The sequence below is a fragment of the Cetorhinus maximus genome, chromosome 18 (assembly GCF_964194155.1).
Source record: "Cetorhinus maximus chromosome 18, sCetMax3.hap1.1, whole genome shotgun sequence".
Classification (NCBI taxonomy): Eukaryota; Metazoa; Chordata; class Chondrichthyes; order Lamniformes; family Cetorhinidae; genus Cetorhinus; species Cetorhinus maximus.
Genome location: NC_135896.1, coordinates 46,384,768 through 46,405,155, shown reverse-complemented (window position 1 = coordinate 46,405,155; position 20,388 = coordinate 46,384,768). Strand labels below are relative to the sequence as shown.

Below are 20,388 nucleotides of genomic sequence, written 5' to 3'. Positions count from 1 at the left end.
TGGCATTTGAACACTGGTCCTGAAGCAACTACTACATTTTAAGCTGGATGGCAATTGTGTTGGAGGCTGGTTGCAGTGGTGAGAAGTTGGAAAAACTGGATGGACAGATTATAGACCTCAGCAAATGTGCAGATGATTGGCATACAACTAAATGTTCAGAGCTACAAGAACAGCAAGGTTTCCTAAAGGTTTGTGGCTTGCCAAGGTTTTGAATTTTAAGAACGTACGAACATACGAATCAGGAGCAAGAGTAGGCCACTTGGACCTTAGAGCCTGCTCCACCATTCAATATGATCATGGCTGATCTGAATGTAACCTCAGCTCCACTTTCCTGCCTATTCTTGATAACCTTTCACCCCTTGTTAATCAAGAATCTATCTACCTCTGCCTTAAAAATATTCAAAGACTTTGCTTCCACTGCCCTTTTGGGGAAGAGTTCCAAAGACTTATGACCCTTTGAGAGAAAAAATTTCTCCTCATCTGTCTTAAAGTGGGCGACCCCTTATTTTTAAACAGTGACTCCTAGTTCTAAATTGTCCCACGAGGAAACATCCTTTCCACATCCACCCTGTCAAGACCCCTCAGACCCTTTTATGTTTCAGTCAAGTTGCCTCTTACTCATCTAAATTCCATCGGATACAAGCCTAGCCTGTCCAACCTGTCCCCATAAAACCACCCTACTATTCAAGATATGAGTCTAGTGTCAGGGGGCTAAGACCTCTCTATATTTTTATAACATATTTATATATATCAGCATGGCTAAGTTATAAAAGGCTTCAAAATTACTCGAGCCATTGCTGGCTGTGACTCGAACAAAATGAACTTTCAGGCATTCAGAACAGCTACCACCACCTTAAACCAAAAGAGGCACTAATGACACCTGTGGTTGTAGAGATCAAATCCAAGACAATTCCACAAAGGTCATTTACATTCCTAAGGCAAGGCCCAGCCCAGCCAATGGAGACTACCAGTCTGCGAGGACAAAGGACCCTGAAGCCTGTTTTGAATTTATTAATGGTAACGTTTCAACCTCAAGAATCCAGACTAAGGAATATGCATTCTTTGCCCAAGCCAAAATGGAGAGGTGGAAGTCACGTGCGCCCCCCCCCCCCCCCCCCCCCAAAGTTGCTGGAACCTGTATTATTGCCTTGAGAAGCCCAGACTGCCATTTTTCCATCAAACAAGCAGCAATTCAGGATGAGGGCTTGGTCCAGGTGAATGCCTGGCCCCCATCTACACTGCTTCCATTGGAACCTCTGAGCTTCTGTGCCAGTGCTGACGAGACTTAATTCATTTCTACATACCCATCTCGTTGTGACAGCCATCTGTACTGGAAGATTGAATTATCCAGCATCAGTCTTAAGCCTGCCACCCCTGAAAGAATACACCATTGGACTTTGATTCTGGACTCGCGTGAAACAATAATTATTTTCTTTGTGATCTTTGCCCTGTACCTCTTTCCTTTATCCCTCTTTTACTGCATAAATGAAAATTGGGAGGGGGCACATTGCAAACCCTCTTTGAGTGTAAAATAACCTACCCCTCTAATTTTAACCCTGTCTCGGGTTTGCTGTGGAGTTGTTAATAGAAATTGGATCACATCAAAATTTAGGCATTGGGGAAAATATGCCTCATTTATAAAAGGGGGGGAATCAAAACACCTTTCTCTTTATGGATGGGTGGCGAGAGGAGAAACCAGGGCTTTTTAAATTAATTCCCCCTTCCTATCATAACACTAGTTTAACTTCTCTGAACTGCTTCAAACACATTTACTTGGGCTAATTTTGGGCTAATGTATTAACTGAAATCTGCATATTAGTGAAGAATTAGTAAAAATGGAATACACAAACGACCTGATAATCATTGAATCCTGATCTGCTGATGTGCTGGCAAAAGAGCACCTGGGACTCTGGGCGTGGTTGGGAGGTGGAGGTTAGAGTGAATATGCGTGGCAAAATTGGTGTAGGAAGAGAAATGGCTGCGCTGCTCATGGGAAGCTTTGAAATTGTAAGTGAGAAATGAGTAATTTTCTTACTCCAGAACCACTGACCAGGCAGGGTTTGTTTACTCTGACCCGGTTTACTGCTGAGAGCACAAACGTGTGATGATGTGTGTTGGGACATAAGTGGAATTCCAGAAACGAGCAGCTTGTTTGAAACCACTGAACTGTGTTGATTCATATCCTTATATGTGAATATGATTTTATGCACCATTAATTTTATCCTGTGTTTTAAATTCTGGAAAAACTTGATCTCAAACTTTTCTGTTTGGAAGAACTTCCATACAAATATTGATTTCAGTGTTGGGGACTCCTTGTTCTAGCTTCCAAAAGAGTGTTAGCATTGTAAAATGCCCCCACCCTCTTTTTCCATAGCCAATAAATACTAGATTTGATCTCCCTGGCTGTCTCCCTGTGTCTCAAAGTCAGTGACCTCCATTTGAAAGCCTATGCTATCATATCTGGCTGGATTCTGTCACTTGGGGCAAAGTGAATCTGCATTTTGATGGCTTTTTTTGTTACAATTTATGCTGTCTGTTTTCTGTCCATCTGACCCACTCCTGGTGGTTGGAAAAGATGCCAGCTGCCTGGTGGCTTCAGAGGCAGCATTTTACATTTGCCGCTGAAATTTTGTATCCAAGCATATGGCCACAGCCTCCCTTGTTAGGTAGATCTTGGTGTCTCCAATGCTGCCTGAACGTGCAGTAAGTTGAATACTCCATTATAGTTGGCATGCAGATTACAACAGCAGCAATAACTTGTGTTACATAACACCCATCCCAAGGTGTTTTGGAGGGAGAATTGCTTTAAATAGATGGTGTACAAAGCAATTATTTTTATTGCACTGTTTCCATGCACCTGTGTCCTATGACGTTTTTGAACCATTTGATCTAACTAGCAAATTATTTTCTTTGTAGATGTGAAGAAAGACTGGTCAGATCATGCCTTGTGGTGGGAGAAGAAAAAAACTTGGCTCCTGAAAACCCACTGGACCTTGGATAAGTATGGTGTGCAAGCTGACGCCAAACTGATGTTCACACCTCAGCATAAGGTACTTCGCCTCCAGCTGCCCAATATGAAGACTGTGAAGGTGAAGGTCAACTTCTCGGACAGGGTCTTCAAGGCAGTCTCTGACATCTCCAAGACATTCAGTGAGTATCAGTGTTATAGTCCCTGTTTGTATACTTTCTATGGTTTTTGGCAAGTAACCTAACAGCAAAATAAAAGCAAAATACTGCAGTTGCTGGAAATCTGAAACAAAAATTGCTGGAAAAATTCAGCAGGTCTGATAACATCTGTGGAGAGGAAGACAGTTAACATTTCGAGTCCGTATGACTCTTCATCTGACAGATGCTGTCAGACCTGCTGAGTTTTTCCAGCAATTTTTTTTGAACCTAACAGTAAAGATTATGCACTGGAGGATAATGGTAAGGCTATCAGCACTCGCTGCTACTGCAGTAAATGGGACAGCAGCTATAAAACTCAGCTGCATGTTGCTTAGAGTTTCAGTGCTGCGTATTGTGTTCTGGTTTCAAAATAGGATCCGTGCTGTGTGTGTACACTTCGACATGGCCCGCACTGTTGGGGAGGCTCACCACCGCCTTCTCAAGCGAAATTAGGGATGGGCAATAAATGCTGGTCTAGCCACGAAGCCCACATCCTGTGAAAAATAAATGAAAAAACCAGCACGGGTATTAGGACTCTGTGCCAGAAATGTACAGATTGTGACGTCAGACAAGATGATGCAATGATTTGACACCAGCACTGCTATTTGACCTCTTTGGAACCTCCCCACTGGTGCTACTTAAAGGAATCATCAGCCACTCTCAAGTTCGTTGCTGATTAACTTCTGCTAGATCTGTTGGAATTTGTAGGAGCGCTTGGTAGTTTGTAGAGCATTTGATGATGATGAAGTCAACAGGAAGTGCCACACGTGGGGAAGGCCTTGGTTCTGACTCCAAGGATTCTAGTTAGGACACTTGCTGCCAGTCATGGGTTCTGTCGTTACACCCCCTTGGCCTGCAACATGAAAGGGAGGTGGAGCAGAGACAGCACATTGGAGGATGGGTTGCTCAGAGTGAGAAGGACTCTCAGCAGGAAGCCTTCTGGGAGCATTTCTGTTACTCCAAGCTAAACCGGGAGCAGTGTGTGCATCATCTGTATTTTATATGAATGTACGAATTAGGAGCAGGAGTAGGCCACTCAGCCTCTCAAGCCTACACCGCCATTCAATAAGATCATGGCTGATCTGAATGTAACATCAATCCCACATTCCTGCCTACCCCTGATAACTTCACCCCCTTGTTAATCAAGAATCTATCTACCTCTGCCTTAAAAATACTCAAAAGACTCTGCTTCCACCGCCTTTTGAGGGAGAGAGTTCCAAAGGTACTCAACCCTCAGAAAAAATTTCTCCTCATCTGTTTTAAATGAACAACCCCTTATTTTTAAACAGCGACCCCTAGTTCTAGATTCTTCCACAAGAGGAAACATTGTCTCTACATCCACCCTGTCAAAACCCTTCAGGATCCTAAAGGTTTGAATTGAGTCACCTCTTACTCTTCTAAATTCCAGTAGATACAAGCCTAACCTGTCCAGCCTTTCCTCATAAGACAATCCACCCATTCTTGGCATTAACCTAGTAAACCTTCTCTGAAGAAGCTGGTCACAGAAATCTGCCGCCTCTTGCAACCAGGTCTGTGATGTCCGAGCAGGGCGAGGAAGGACAGTACTGCCAGTGGCTGCAAGTGACCATAATCATGAATTCCTTCATGTTGGGATCCTTCCAGGCTGGAGTAGGCAACATCGCAAACATCTCTCCGTTCACTGCTCATGTTGCATCATGGAGGTGATAGGTGATGCCAGGAAAGTTCATTGTCTTTACGAACAAATAGAAGCAGGCAGAGTGTGCACATGGCTTTGCCAGGATAGTGGGCTAGCCCGTGGTGCAGGGTGCTGTTGACTGCATACACGTGGCTTTGTAGGAACCATATCTAAATGCTGAGATATACCCCAACTGCAAAGTTTACCACATGCTGAACAAGCACCTGGTTTGTGATCATGCTCAGCACATCATGCTGGTTAATGCCCACTATCCTAGCAGATGTTGTGATGCTTTCATTCTGAATCAGTTTGCTGTCCACTCAGTATTTGAGTCACCTCATCAAACCAGAGGGTGTCTGCTGGGCAACCAGAGCTATCCACTTAACATCTGGCTCAGGACTCTGCTGTGCAATCCAACCGCATGTGGCCAGCATGTGTGTAATGAGAGCCACGTGGCCATGTTTAACATGGAGCAGACTATTGAGGTTCTTGGGCAATGGTTCTATTGCCTGAACTGCTCTGGAAGAGCCCTGCAGTATTCAGTATAGTGAGCAGGAGAAGGAAGGGAAGAGATACCCAAAGCACCCCCGTTCTGGCTTGGCTTTCTGTGATTTGACTGCAGTTCCACTGTGCACTACTTGAAATCGACATAGTTGGATGCCTTCCCTTCCCTCTTACTGATCACTGCAGATTTTTGGCCAGAATTCTGAAATATAAGCCAACACAACAACTGTTCAAAACTAAGTTCATCAAACAAGCCACCTAATATTTAAAATAAAAACAACTTTGGTGCATTTCCTTAATTCATGTCTTGTGGGTGCCTAGTGGCTGCAGCATGGCTGGTGGAAGGCTGCTGACTTTCAGTAGGAGTAACTGCAGATAACCTTGCAGGATGCCCACAAGTAGCTCTGGGCCTAGAAGTCCCAACTTAGGACTGCACTGCCTTGGCATGGGTGGCAGCAGTTTGGGTTGGCAGGCTGATGGGCAACAGCAATGGCACTGGTGAAGTGTCATCGATGGGAGGAGTAAATCTGTCATCCTCAGAGAGGACACCAGGTTCGTTCTCCACAGAACCATGAAAACCTCATTTGATGCAATCCTAATAATCCGTTGGAGGACAGATTGCTCGGCTGCTGTGAGACCCTGCAAACCTCTTTGAGAACTGGTTTTTGCAGCCGTAATGGCAGCAGCCTGAACCAACATCATGCTAAACTGAGATTTCATCACCTCAATCTGTGCTTCCACTGTTGCCCTTGGGCGTCTGCTTTAGCTGCAGCAGAAGCTGAGACATCAGTTGTCAGACACTGTATCAAGGTTGGGTCCACAAGTGCTGTCGCGGAATTAGCCACCACTTCCAAACTGGAAGGAATGAGCTCCAAGCTCTGTGTAAAGCCCTGCAGCAAATTGGTGCTGGACCCCTCAATACCCCTGGACAGTGACAACAGATTTTATGGCAGACCTGCATATGCACCAAGCATTTCATTGTGCGTGCCCATCAACCTTTTCTCTACATTACCCCATTAATGTGCTCATCCGTGTCCTCTGCAGCAGAATTTGGCAATAAACCTTTCCTGTTTTCAGGCCTTTTCCAATCATTCCCCCAGTAATTTCCAGCAACTCCACTTGCATGATTAAATGCGGAAATGGGGAAGTTGCTGTTTGAGTTGCATGCTTTTTCTGTGACTGAGAAGGTTGGTATGAAAATGTACAATGGCATAAAGCTGACTAAATACACCAGAAAGTATGTGAACTTTTAATGGCATGATAAGGAATTTAATTTGCTACCAAAACTCCCTCTGCTACTGAATATATATTTTTTTATAAATCTGGATTCTGATTCCTTCAGAATTCCATTATAATTGAAGATGTTGTTCAAAAAAAAATTACACTTTAAATTATCCTCTTATCTCTGTGAATCCCATATCTCTTCCCTCTCTTTTATTTCACTTTTTGTACATGATTTGACAGAATATTTGATTCCAACGTGCACTCTGCATGTCTCAGCAGTCATGATTCTTTGTTCAGTCTGAGGAGAGACACCATTGTTTGCCATTTTACAAAGGTCCCAGTTCCCTTGCAAGAAGGCATTGTGCTGTTTTGGCACTCTAATTGCTGCAGATTGCAACACAAAAGCCCACAAAATCTGTGGGCAAGAGGGTAATGGCGAGTGCTGTTTGTTCACTGCTGGCCACAAAATCTGGGCCATCATGTCTAAACATTTACCAGAACAGGATTTGGACAGTGACTCTGGCCTTTGGGGCAAATTGCCCCCAGTCAGTATCTGTTAAGACATGATCTCAACTTTAGAAAATTTAATTGAACAAAAACAAATGGAAATCAATTGATTTTAAGCTTCTTTTGATTGTGGCCTTTCATTTTTTGCAGCTTAGCAGGTAAAATTGGAAGGGCCTCCTTCTAATTCCATGGGCAGGATATTGCACTTGGGTGGGCGTGCATGCGCCCGATCCGAAATGAGCATAAAATGACGGGTGCGTGCGATATTTCGGTTGGCAGCGCGCCCACTGACAAGTGGCCTATTAAGGCTCTTAATGAAGTAATTGTTTCAAATTTTTCGCTGCCTGTCCAATCGTTCGGTTGGCGGGCGGGTAAAAAGGCCAAAGCAGCCTTTGCATTTCCATGGGTGGGATGAGGCTTAGACCAGTGATTTTTCAACAAAAGAAAATCAAACCTTTTTCGCTCATCTCGAACATGTCTCCTGCTCATGTGGCAGAGTCACATGAGGGGACGTGTTTTTTAACATTTTTAATATCTTTATTTCTTATTTGGAAAATCTTAGCTCCCTGAGGCAGCTCTGTGCCTCTGGGAGCTTTTAATGTGCGCGCTTGTGCTCCTCCCACCCCCACCCTGGCAGCGCTGAGCGCTGTAGCACGTTTCATGCTGGCTGGCCATTAATTGGCCAGCCAATGTGAAATAACAGGCGGGGCACAATTGCGGGCAGTGGTTTCCCGACTGCTCCCAAGCCCGCCCAACCAACCACTGGAAAATCCTAGCCCATAAGTAGATTAATTGAACAAAAATGTCAAACCAGAGGTCAAATTTTATGTTGTTCTAAAATGGCTCCAAGGATCAGGATGACCCTCGGTGAAAAAGGAGCTCTGGATGACAATGAACTGAGAAACTCCACGTATAGAACTTGTACTGAAGTCACATCCCAGTGGCAGGACTTTAAAAATGGACATGATTCTAGGTGAAAGTGGAAAACAATGAACACTCAAGAGATGCAGCTAATCCTAGGATGTTTGCCTCATTGGGTTTACTGTACAAAATAATGAATTTTGAAAATTTTATGGGCTTTACTGTGTTCAAAATGCATTAATGTAATCTTCACCATGGTCATGTTTAACTTTTGCGCATCGATCAATCTTAAATTCAGTCCCTCCAGTTGAAGTTTTAAAAAAAGTGTGCAACTCATGTCAACAGTAGATTTTTACAGCCATATGCTTGAATCGGTTGCACCGTTTGATACTACACAAATCTTAAAAACAGATTTAGCAAGAATGACTTAACCTTCATTTTGCTTTGGGGGAAAAAAAGCTGCATATCAGAAATATGGAGGAGGAAATAAATTTCAACACCTTGTTAGCACTGTATGATTGCAACTCTCAATACAGTCCACAGATGTTTTAAATACAGTGGTGCACTTAGTAAATTGTTTAAAAAAAAACAAGCTGTCAGCAATGCAAGAGGATTAAGACTGTTTACACGGTCAAATTAATTCCTGATATCTAGGATTTAAGTGTTAGCAAATTTGTTTTCAATTGCACTTTTGGTTACAGTTGAAATACAATGTTACTGATTACCTGAATTTGTTATAATTTTAAATATAGCATGAATTAATGGACATGCTTATTGGTTACTACCAACATGATGAAATTTGATAAATTGGATGAAAGCTCATATGTTCAGTGTCCACGTCTACACACAGGCAAGAGTTGACAACCCTATCCACATCAGCTTCCCAATCTCATTTTGTAGCTTTTTCTCTGTTGGCTTTTAATACCTTCCTTGAAGTGTTAATCTAATTTCCTCTTAAATGTTGTGATTAACTTGACTTGATGGCCACTTAAGTATTACTAAAATATGGAACTCATTAACTTTTCATAAAATGTTCTTTGACGAGACCTGCTTTAAACATGGGGCAGAGTTAGTTGATTGCTTAAAATTCAAAGTAGCATTGAGATATCTCCCTTTGGGGAAGAATGAAACCTAGAATATTTCCTCCAGAATTACAAGATTAGAAAGAAGTAGATGATTTAAAATCTTCATGACCCAATGGAATGTTGTTTATAATTCAATATTAAATATGTTCCTAATTATACTTTTTTATCATCAACTATCTTATCTTCTCTTGCTATTTTTTTTCCCCTCCTTCCAATTTGGTTTCTCTCCTCTGCTCGTGAAGGTGAGTTTATTCCTAGAACTCCCTCCTTAAACCTCTGCAACTTGACCTCGCTCTCCTTTTTAAGATGCTCCTTGAAACCTGCCCCTTTGACCAAGTTTTTGGTCATTTGCTCCAATTTCTCCTTGTGTGGCTCAGGGTCAGATTTTGTTTGAAATGCCTTGGGACCTTTTTTATTCTGTTAGAGTTGGGTTATTTCCACTATCTGCCTTGCTTCAATACCTTGCATTACCTATTGTACCAGTTATATTTATATGTCAGCTCTGATAGTGTGGCAGATTATTCAACTGTGGGAGCTTCAGATGAGCCCAGGTCCTCCCCTTGCCCAACATTTCCATATGTAATATTCATGGATGTTATTGGGTAGCAAACAAGGAAGGGGTCCTGCTGATTTTTCTAACATCCAAGGGTGCTGAGATGAGTTGAGCTGCCTCCTTTCCTCCGCTAAATTTGCTGAGATCTTTTTGATTTGGGGGTAAATTGTTTTTTGCTGCAGCAACTACACATTGAAAGTCCACTGCTGTATTCCAACAATGTAACTCCCCCAAAGTATTCAATTTCCACAATTGTCATATTATAATTTCACAGGCTTGTAATTCAAATGACATTCTGATTTTTTTTAAGCGCACTTTATGGTTCAGTTTGTTTTATAAACGCAATGAACTAAATTGAATCTGTAACACAGAAATATAAGGACATGCTTTTCCGTTGGACTGAACTCAAATCCAGGCCTCTTGGTGAAAAGACAGCACTGTAACCCTATAGTGCCACTTTATTGCTCACTTGGAGATGTTCTCAAATATGCCAAACTCCAAATGTGTTTAAAAATGATATGCAGACTTGATATCGGCGTGATATCCTTGTGGCTCGTTGCTCTGATTTCTACACCTTGCTTGACAGCCTTCATTATCAGAGGGTTTTTGTGAGCATTGTTTGTTCCTAATTTACTTGCTTGAATGTCTTGTCAACTCCTGATTATGATCTTCTAACAGATATAAGGCATCCTGAAGAACTCTCACTCCTGAGGAAACCTAAAGATCCAACAAAGAAGAAAAAACGAAAAGTTGAAGATAAAGACCAAGGTGAAGATGATGCATTGGAGTTGGAGGGACCTTTAATTACTCCAGGATCAGGTCTGTAAAAATGTGCTCTCTGCAAAAGAAAAAAGAAAAATGTGCTGTTGGGGAAAAAATATGAATACTGACCTTTCAGTCTGATTGACCAAGGCTGCATTCTTCCTCATCTGCAAGATATGCTTCAGAATTTAGATGCCACCTTCTATTCTACCAATGGCTTACGAATCAAAGAATTATATGTAATCTGTCATACTACACCAGAGGGAAGCTAGATGTGGCATGCAATACTTGTATTCCACGAACGCTGTACAAATATCACTTTTCATAGGCCTTTGTGTGTGCTCTAATACTTATGATTAGCTGCAGGGAAGCAGAGAAAAAAAGGAATTAGGGTGAATCCTGGTAAAATGCATAACTAGCTTATTTTCATTTTTAAGAAAACTAAACTTGTGCTTGAACCAATTTGTTTTTCTCAGGCAATCTGAATTAAGCTTGAATATGCAAACTGATCCATTTTTAAAATAGAAATCCAATGTGTAACTTTGACCTTTTGCAGAGCAGTGGATCCTCAGAAAAAGGGATTAATTTGCTTCTTGGGTATTTATTACTCCACATTGACAGGGAAATAGAACCTGGCATTCTACATTACACTCATATAAACTCAGATCATTTATAGTATCACTTCAGCAGAGACCACAAAACTGTGTAAAGATTAGCTCCATTTCTGACTTTCTACATGTGTGACCACTGTTTCAGCTGACACATGGCAACTTGAAGCCTTGCCATGGTGCCTTGCAGCCCTGCACAGAGTTGTTATACGAGAAGTCACAAAGGAACTGAAAAGCCACCTTAAAATCCTCCTCCTGAAGTTCTTCATGTACCACTGCATACACCAGGGGAGCCCAGATAATTTCTAGATTCTGGCTCCAAAATAGCATCTGCATTGCTCACGCAACACAATCTTCACGTGTAAAAGCTCTTATTAGGCTGGTGGCATTAAGAAGAGTACAGCATAAGTAGCTGCAAATTGCAACTCTGGAACTGTTATGCATTAGTACCACACAATTGCAGCATCAAGTGGAAAGTATTAAGCTTCCCACTATGTGGAAGTTGCTTAAAGCACTCTGACTTAATTGTTTAACACCAGTCCTGATAAACACCATTATTAGCTAGCAGTTGTCAGCTACAATGTGTTTATGACCTCCAATGCATGGGTTAAGTCTCTCACTTCCTCCTCGTTTGTTTTTAGAAAAATGGGGAGCATAACTCCTATGTAGTGGCATGCTAACTTAAATTTAAATTAAACCCATTGACATTTTGAGGTAACTTAGACGTTATTTGGCTTCAACTATTATCACCCATTCCATTTATAAAGAGGAAATCTCCGGTTGGACTGAAAAAGTATGGTTGTAGTGAAATGAGAAACTAATTTCTGCCAAGAGTCTTATTTTAAAAAAGCCTTTCCTGCTTTCAAAACCTGCATATATCGTTTGTATGCTACTAAGGAATGGAAAATGTACATTATATAAAGTAAGTATTGTGCATTTCTTAAGCTTTCACCACACCACTGCATTTGCTAATTTGTTTAACCCATTCTGTCATTTATTGAAGCAATTATTATATTTAATTTACGATGTAAATGAAGTATTTGCAATCTTAACATGCATCCCAAAACATCTGATTTTCATTGAAACCTTACAACAAAGAAATTGGGGTAAACTGTCTGCATTAAATATGAAATCCAGGAACTGATGAGCAGAGAGATTTAGGGACTAAAGTACAGAAATCACAAGAAATTGATAGGCAAATACAAAGAATAATTAAAAAGGCTAAAAGAATGTTGGTCTTGATCTCAAGGGAACTGGAATACAAAGGGGTAGAAGTTATGTTACTTAGATAAAGCTATGGTTAGACCCCATTTCGAGTTTTCCCTTTTTTTGGTATCATGCCTTCAGAAGAATATATCTGGTTTGGAGAGGCTGCAGCATAGATACACCAGAATGATACTGATGCTAAAAGGATGCGATTATAAAGTGAAATGTTGCATAGATTAGACTTTTTTATTTCATTTTATTGTAGAAAATTAAGGGCTGATCTAATTAAGATGTTCAAAATGATTAAAGGAGCTGATAGAAAAGATAGATAGAGGAAAAACAATTTCCTCTGGTGGGATAAGTCCAGAACAAATGGTCATAACCTTTAAAATTTGAGCCAGACCAATGTGTAATGGACATCTGGATCTCTCTCCCACCCCAAAAGCTATTGAAGCTAATTCAAAAAATTTCAAACCTGAGATTGCAGGTTTTGTTAGGTAAGGGTTGAAGGTTACAGAATCAAATTGAGTTAAGATACAAATCAGGCTAATTTAATTGAATGGCAGAACAGGCTCAAGGGCTGAATGGCCTTCTCTTGTCCATTGTTTCAAGGTTTCAAAGATCAGAGAGACAACATCAGCCAAAGTTCCAGCTCTTTATGGAGACTTAATTGCAGACACGTCTTTGCTAAAAGTTTTCAATACTTCCATGTTTGGAATTATGCCCTGAGTTTGATTGGTACTCATTTAGAGGTGTTTACCTTAGTCTGCCATCCCTATTTGAATAAAGAAAGTTGTTGAATAACATCTCATCATTGAAGCTGGGGTCAAAAGTCAAATGAAGTCCTTTGCACAGTACATCTGGATACAGAATGCAGCCATTACCAGAGCAGAAATGGGATGCCTTTTAATTAGAATAGCAGATCTCATAAGGGAATTAGAAATCTTGAACTATTGCCCTCGATGATCTGTCTTCCTAGGGAGAAATACTTTTTCTTAAATATTTTCTTTTTCCAAGAATTCACAAATTTGATGTTCAACCTCACTTTAAAGCTAGATTCTCAGGGCTGCTAGAGCAAAGATTTAACCACAGTTGTTTTCACTCACAATTTAAATATATGGACACAAAACAGACACAATTCTTCTGGTGGTTCCCCAATTAGTTTGGCCTGTTAATGAAAGAGCTTCCTAATTAGTGAATCGCATTCTGGTGTTTTGTTGATACAATTTGAAAGTATGCAAGTTGGCCCAGGGTTTCTTTCTGGATTTGGATTCATTTTAATTGAAAAAATTGGTTTATGGTTGATAGTTAGAAAAATGTTCAATATTTTCATGGCTGGAGTTGTCCTGAGTTTGATCAGAGTTCATTTGGTGGGGGTTTATTTTTAACCTACCCATCTCCTATTTGGATATTATAATTGTTGAATAACATCCCAACATTGAAGCTGAAGTCGAAATCTGTTCGTCTAAATCTTGTTGTTCAAAGCTCTTTTGAATATTGGTTCTTACTCTTAAAACAAATGAAAGGAAACAACTATTTTATGTACTTTGACTAAATGAACTTCAAACACTTGGTGTACATATCAGTAATAAGTTGCACCATTTGGGCAAAGGTATTTTTACCACTGCCACTTTGTTTATGCCAAAGGGGCGGTAGTCGGGTGAAAATTGGTCTCAGTCTCTCTTAACTTTACCCATAGCTATTTCAGTACTTTTTTTTTCCCCGAGTACATGTGTTGTCTATTTTCATTCCTATGTGTAGTACCTCATGCATCCCTAATAAATTTCATGTGTCAGTCTGCTCATTCAAATACTTTGTCCAACTCATTCATTTCACTTGCGCGTTTTGCATTGGGCTCCTGAATCAAAGTTCTTTGTAGGAATTTGAACTAGTGACCCCAACACTGAGCACCTGTGCATTTAACTCCATATTTTTCCCCCATCTAGCATAACTCCTCCAGAAAGTGCCTGTTGCTTTCTAACCTTCAGGAAATTGTTTATTCATACCTAACATTTTACCTGACTTGCCTACAGTTTTGATCCTAACAAAAAGTCTTTCATCTGACACGTTTTCTAACAAGTCTAGGCACAACATGACGTGCAGCTTGCCATAATCCACCTGAGATGTCATTTCCTCCAAGAAGTTGGGGAGGTTTTTATGACAGGATTTTCCCTTCTGAACATTTGCTGATTGTGGTTAACGAAAAGTTAATATTGTATAATTAAGAGGCAACGCAAGTTTAATGGTAGTCCTCAAATGGCTGGTGCCATGTGTGGTGTGATGAGCGAAACTTATTCTTCAGGATTATAGAACAATTTGAATTTTTTGCTTGGCCAGATATTGAAATTTAAAGTAGGACAGTGCTGCATTCTGAAAGGAACTTTTTTCTTGTCTCACAGTTTAAGAGTAAGCAAGGCTGTCATATTTAAAAATGGAGGTTTACTGTTTAGAATATAAAGGCTGCAGATTTGGGTCATATTGCTCAGTGGTACACTGACTGTGCTTCACAATTAAAATACCAGTCAGGATTATAGTCCTCAGCTTTAAGGATGTCTGTAAGCGATGTAACTGAAGGAAGGAATCCAGTTTGTTTGGCTGTGTGGATGTGTGTGAAAATATCTATTTTACAGCTTTAATTTTTGATGGAATATTTAATAAAAGCAGAAATTGTTGAAGTATACAGTAGATCCATCAGTGCCTGAAGAATACAAGTGAAAGTACAAATTAACATTTAGGGTATAGACTTTTTGCCTGAGCTGAAAAATAAGTGAGCCCCTTGATAGGAGTAAACAAAACTTTAAGGGTGGAATGTTGAACCTGGAAATACTTATGTTGTCTTCCTTTTTATTTCAAAGTCAACAAGATAAAAATATACCCAGTTGGCTCCAGTGAGCTTATTACAGATGTGCATTACCCAAACTGATATAATTAAATGTTTTTCAATAGAAACTCTAAATGTTAATTCTTTTAACCAAAAGAATTGGCTTACTATGGAATAACAGTTTTGCTCACAGCCCAATGATGGCAGTGTATTTTTATGTATAGTATGAGGGTTTTCTTTTGCAGCCTCACCTTTAGAAGCTACAAATAAAATGCATACCTCAATACTAACATTACAGGCTGGTGAAGCTCTTTTGTTGTATTGGAGCAGCATATTTTATGTGCATATTTGTGTTTTTTACACACTGACTAATAGAACTGGGGGCTTTCACTCTTGGTTTGGAAGGTTTGGTCATCCCTGGCAACTGGAGAACTGTTATTTCAAAGGCTGCATTAGGAAATATATCAAATCTCATTGCTAATGCTTTGTGTATCCAAAGCTCACACATGGTATTACGTAATTGCTAGAGACCAGGCTCTGTGTGGGTTATTTTTTCTTCCATATATAGTATACTAAATGAATTGCAAGAAAAATGAATACAAGCTATTTTAACCCAGCATCACTCATGTTCTATAAAATGAGCAGTATGTGTGTTTTAACTTTTTCACTGATTTCCAAATGAATGACACATTCATTTTTGTCTAAATTAGACTAAAGTTCTTTTTAAACTGCAGGGAAAGTAACTATTCAGCTTCAATGATGGGCCTTCAGTAAGACTTTGTAAAATGCATACTTTAAAGGAATTCTGATATCGGTTTTCTGTCACTTACTAATTGCTAAATATTTTATTCCTTCACTTATAAGGCTCCAGTTAAATTCTTGAAATTCATGTTCAATTCTTTCAACAAAATCTTGCTAATCATTGAATCCTCAGTAACACACCTCTAACTTGTTGAACCATCATTCAATCAGATGTAGTGCCAGAAAGATGATAGTCCATTTGTGAATTGTATCTTTTGTTGTCTGACTTGGAGTTCTAGGTATCTGCTGACCTCATGTTGAAGGCTTAAACGCCTGCCCACCATTTGTCTCGTAGCTATTTCATTTGTACAGGTGGAGGCAAGTACAGTCTCTTTAAGATTGAGGTGACTTCAGGTGACATGTCTAAAATTGAAAACTCAGAACCAAGTTAACACTTTGTTACCAAATCCAGGCGGCTCTGCAGTCCAAGCACAGTTAGAATTGACCAACAAATCTAGCTTACTCGGTTAGGCCTAAAGGAGCAGATCTGTTATTATGGGTAGAATTCTGCACACTTTGTTCCAGTTAACGCTGACAGTGAAAGCTCATGTCCTAAAGTTAGGGTGGTCCTATCTGGAAAGGCAATTGCAAACAGTGCTTACAAATTTCAGTGGTTTCTCTATGCACTCTTGAAGGCACGTAAACCCTCTGGGCTTGGGTAAGAGGGATACATCTCTGTAGACTTCCCAGCGACTATAGGTTGGTGGGGATTCCTGTGTAATTTGATGTAAATATTCTTAAATATAATGGATTTATAGCTGATCACCCCACACCTCTCCCCAAAAGAACTTGCTTCCCCATTGTGTGTTCAGGTCTAGAAATGTTTCATATAATTCTTTACTAAATGTCAGCAGTAGAGTTGCAGCAGAAACATTTGTGGAAACTTACCAATAAAGATTGGGGTGATGGGGCCAACAGCTTCCCACTAATTCTGGCTTGTCTGGTCAATATTCATTTTGCTGTTACATTGAACCTTGGTACGTGATGGTTGTAAACCACCTATCTCCATCTGCTTATGATCTTGTCTGAGTTCCTACAATGTGTCATTGTGTGCAGTCATGGGAAACAGTATGGCCAGTTTCTGCTTTTAGTTTTGGAACCTGGTTGCCACTACCACCGGGATAAATAGTTTGAAGCTTCTCTTTGAATTGAAGCAGTTTTATGAATAAACCTGTGGTTAAGTCAACTATCACATTTTATCTTGCAGTGGGTTATATTTTCTTATGCTCTCCTATTTCCAAAAGTTTTATCCCATCTGTAATGGTTTAGCTGAATTTTTTTACAGTGACTACTTCTTGTAGAAATTACAATCTTAGATAATTCTAATCAAAAGCGGTTTGTCACTTTTGTTTATGCAATTCCTGGAGAATTAAATTCAAATGATTTAATACGAGCATGATTTTAAGCAGGAACATATGAGCTATTTTTTTATTGTGATGCCTTGGAAGAATTAAGGAGTTTTCAATCTGACATGTCGTGACACAAAATTGAAAGCCACTGTACGTTTTTCTACAAACTTTTCAGTACGTGTTGTCTCCATGGAAGTTTGGATTGTTACCCAGAGCCTTCTGACCCACAAGAATGAATCACAGAATTATACAGCACAGTTCTCTTTTGGTCTTGAGTTCCAAGCTTCACTGATGGTCCTGCTGCCTGCCGACCCAGAGTGTCAGGAGCAGTTGCACAGGTGCCAGTGGCCACAGTATGGGGCATGTGCATACGCGCGGCTGTTCCTGATGCCTTTTGGGTCAGTGGCAGGAGTTTACAGTGGATAAGTTAAGTGAGTGGGCAAAAATGGCAAATCAAGTATAATGTGGGAAAATGTGAGGTTGTCCACTTTGGCAGAAAGAATAGAAAAGCAGAATATTAATTTAATCGGAGAGGCATCAGCCTGCCTACGTCCTCTTATTCAGTTAGTTCACAGTAATTCCAGTTGTTGTCACGACTGCATAAAAGGCATTTTCATAGTGGTCTGTGAACTAAGAATTTGTCTGTGTGCATGTAGCCCCCTTAATTTAAGAATGGTTCAATTTAAAAATAACCCAGCAGACAAGCTTCAGTGCTAAACAAGATAAAGGGTAATTTAATACAAAAATTACCCCTGAAAGTTACTTAGACGAAAATTATAAAGTTATTAACTTAAAATACAGATACAATGATTAAGAGCAGATAAAGATAGGAAGATACTGGATTTCAAATCAGCCTCTGAGATATTGTGGCGGGCCAGTTGCTTAAATTCCTTCTTTCTGAAGTGGAGGGGCTAAAACTTCAGGTTCAGTTTAGCAGCTGTGATGACTTCGGTAGTTGAAGAGTTGGAATTTGCCTTTGCAGCTGAACTCAATGAGCCTTTTTTTGGGAGAGAGAGGTTTCTTAGTCCTTGCTAATTCTGCAGTTACAGCACTTGTGGCTTGCCTGAACTCCTTCAGAACAGCAGTTGATTTCTTGGTACCTTCCTCTTTGTCCTCCCATTGCTAAGACTCATCTCTGAAGTTGTTTCTCGGAGCCCTTCCTGGGGATCAGCACACAAAATAGCTGTTTCCAGCCAAACTTTATTCAGTTCCAAAACTTAAAAAGATTGCTATCTCAAACTGTCGAATCATGCTTCCATATTGGGTTCTAGGGGAGCATCACCCCATCCACTGTCTTTTTAGCTGAGGTATATATAATTAACCTTTTAAATGTCTCAGCCATTAAGTTGAATGGTTCCCATTCTCCTAGGTTTGCAAAAGAGCTATTCACACCTCCAAGGGAGCCACAATGAGTTTGTTTATCCTGGTGGAAATGCAAATTCAATGTCAATGTCAGTAAGATTGAGAGAGTGCAGAGAAGATTTACTAGGATGTTGCCTGGTCTTAAGGAGTTGAGTTACAGGGAAAGATTAAACAGGTTAGGACTTTATTCCTTGGAGCGTAGAAGAATGAGGGGAGATTTGATAGAAGTTTACAAAATTATGAGGGGTATAGACAGAGTAAATGCGAGTAGGCTCTTTCCGCTTAGATTAGGAGAAATAAACATGAGAGGACATGGCTTTAGGGTGAAAAGGGAAAGGTTTAGGGGGAACATTAGGGGGAACTTCTTCACTCAGAGAGTGGTGAGAGTGTGGAACGAGCTACCATCTGACGTGGTAAATGCGGGCTCACTCTTAAGTTTGAAGAATAAATTAGATAGATACATGGATGGGAGAGGTCTGGAGGGTCATGGACTAGGTGCAGGTCAATGGGACTAGCGGAATAATATTTCGGCACAGACTAGAAGGGCCGAATGGCCTTTTTTCTGTGCTGTAGTGTTCTATGGTCAAATATCTTCATATGTCTGCGTAGTCAACCTGCAATCCACTTTGAGCTTTCTGGAAGCTTGACCACATTGCAGTGGAAAAGATCAGGTGACCTTTGGCAGCTATCTTTAAGGCTTCTTGTGTCCATTTAAAAAGGAAGATTGGCTTTCACATGTCAGTGTATCAGGTCCGCCCCCGCACGCCGACCAGAAGATTCTGCCCCAGGTTTCCTGTCGCTCAGCCAACTTTATATCCATGCTCTCACGGTCTCTCTTATATTCCATAGGCATTAACTTTGCTGATAAACATATTGTGTGGCACTTTATCAAGTGCCTTCTGGACTTTAGGAAGTCAGTGTAGACCACATCAACAGCATTGTCCTGTTCAGCCTTTTTACCTTGTGTAACAACCCAAATCGTTAGTTAAACATGATTTACCTTTAGCAAATCCATATTGTGTTTCGTTAAATAAGAATCAGCATGGGTCCACTTCCTTCCTGATCCATGACTATGTTGTGATCTTTGATGTTCTCCAGATTTACATCCAACCTCTCTGGTTGGATGTTGCGCCTATTTTGGCCATGTAAAAGCAGTTTGGTTTTGTGATTTATTTCTTAATGTAATTTTCTAAAGTTCCATTCTGATATTTAAATTATTTGTGTTAATTTCATCTAATGTGTTAAATTTTGCAGCCAACTGTTGGCTGTTTAACTCTGGCATTCAAGTTTTCTTTCATGCCTTGAAGGAAGCCTTTTTAAAAATATAACCTTGTTGCAGGAAATGGTAGTAAACAGCTTGTTAGTGATCCTTCTGCAGTCAACAGAAGCTTCTATGGAAAACTAGTTTGAAGTTTAATAGTTTAATGTTTAGTTTGAGATTTAGTTGTACAAAAGCTGATTGTGCTGATAGTTGGAGAGAGTAAAGGCTGATAGAGGGAGTAAGGTGTGAACAAATCTGTCATTATCTGTCTAAACAAAGACAAAACTGGGCAAGCTTGAATCTTTTGAAATCTGAACCATGTTTGTTAGTGAGCAGATGTAGGAATGTTTATAGGATTGTTTCTCAATCTTCAAATGAAGTCAACTTCCGCATTTCACAGGATGAAGTCAAGATTTGAAGGGAGGAGGAAACAAGGTGATGGGTATTTCTCCTTTTTAAGAGATTTCTAGCTTTGGCATGTTGCCCATGCGATTCTCCCTTTGCCAGCTGTGTAAAGATGTCTCCCTTCAGCTGAGCTCACTGTTATTAAGTTGAGAAGGAGGAAATGGGGAAATTGGTGGACAGAGGAGAAATTAACAATTATGTATATAATTACAAAATTAAACTTCCAATAAGAAGGACTGTAAAGTAAGATGGATGTA

General features: G+C 40.1%; 1 protein-coding gene across 4 annotated transcripts in view; it reads left to right on the top strand.

The window, feature by feature from the left end:
* Positions 1–20,388, top strand: part of fermt2 (FERM domain containing kindlin 2) — a 131,948-nt gene that overhangs the window by 54,558 nt on the left and 57,002 nt on the right. For all 4 annotated transcript variants that reach the window (XM_078562614.1, XM_078562613.1, XM_078562612.1 and 1 more), the window contains exons 3-4: positions 2,917–3,150; positions 10,235–10,375. In XM_078562614.1, the coding sequence (XP_078418740.1) occupies positions 2,917–3,150; positions 10,235–10,375 (375 nt within the window). The remainder of the gene's footprint in view (positions 1–2,916; positions 3,151–10,234; positions 10,376–20,388) is intronic.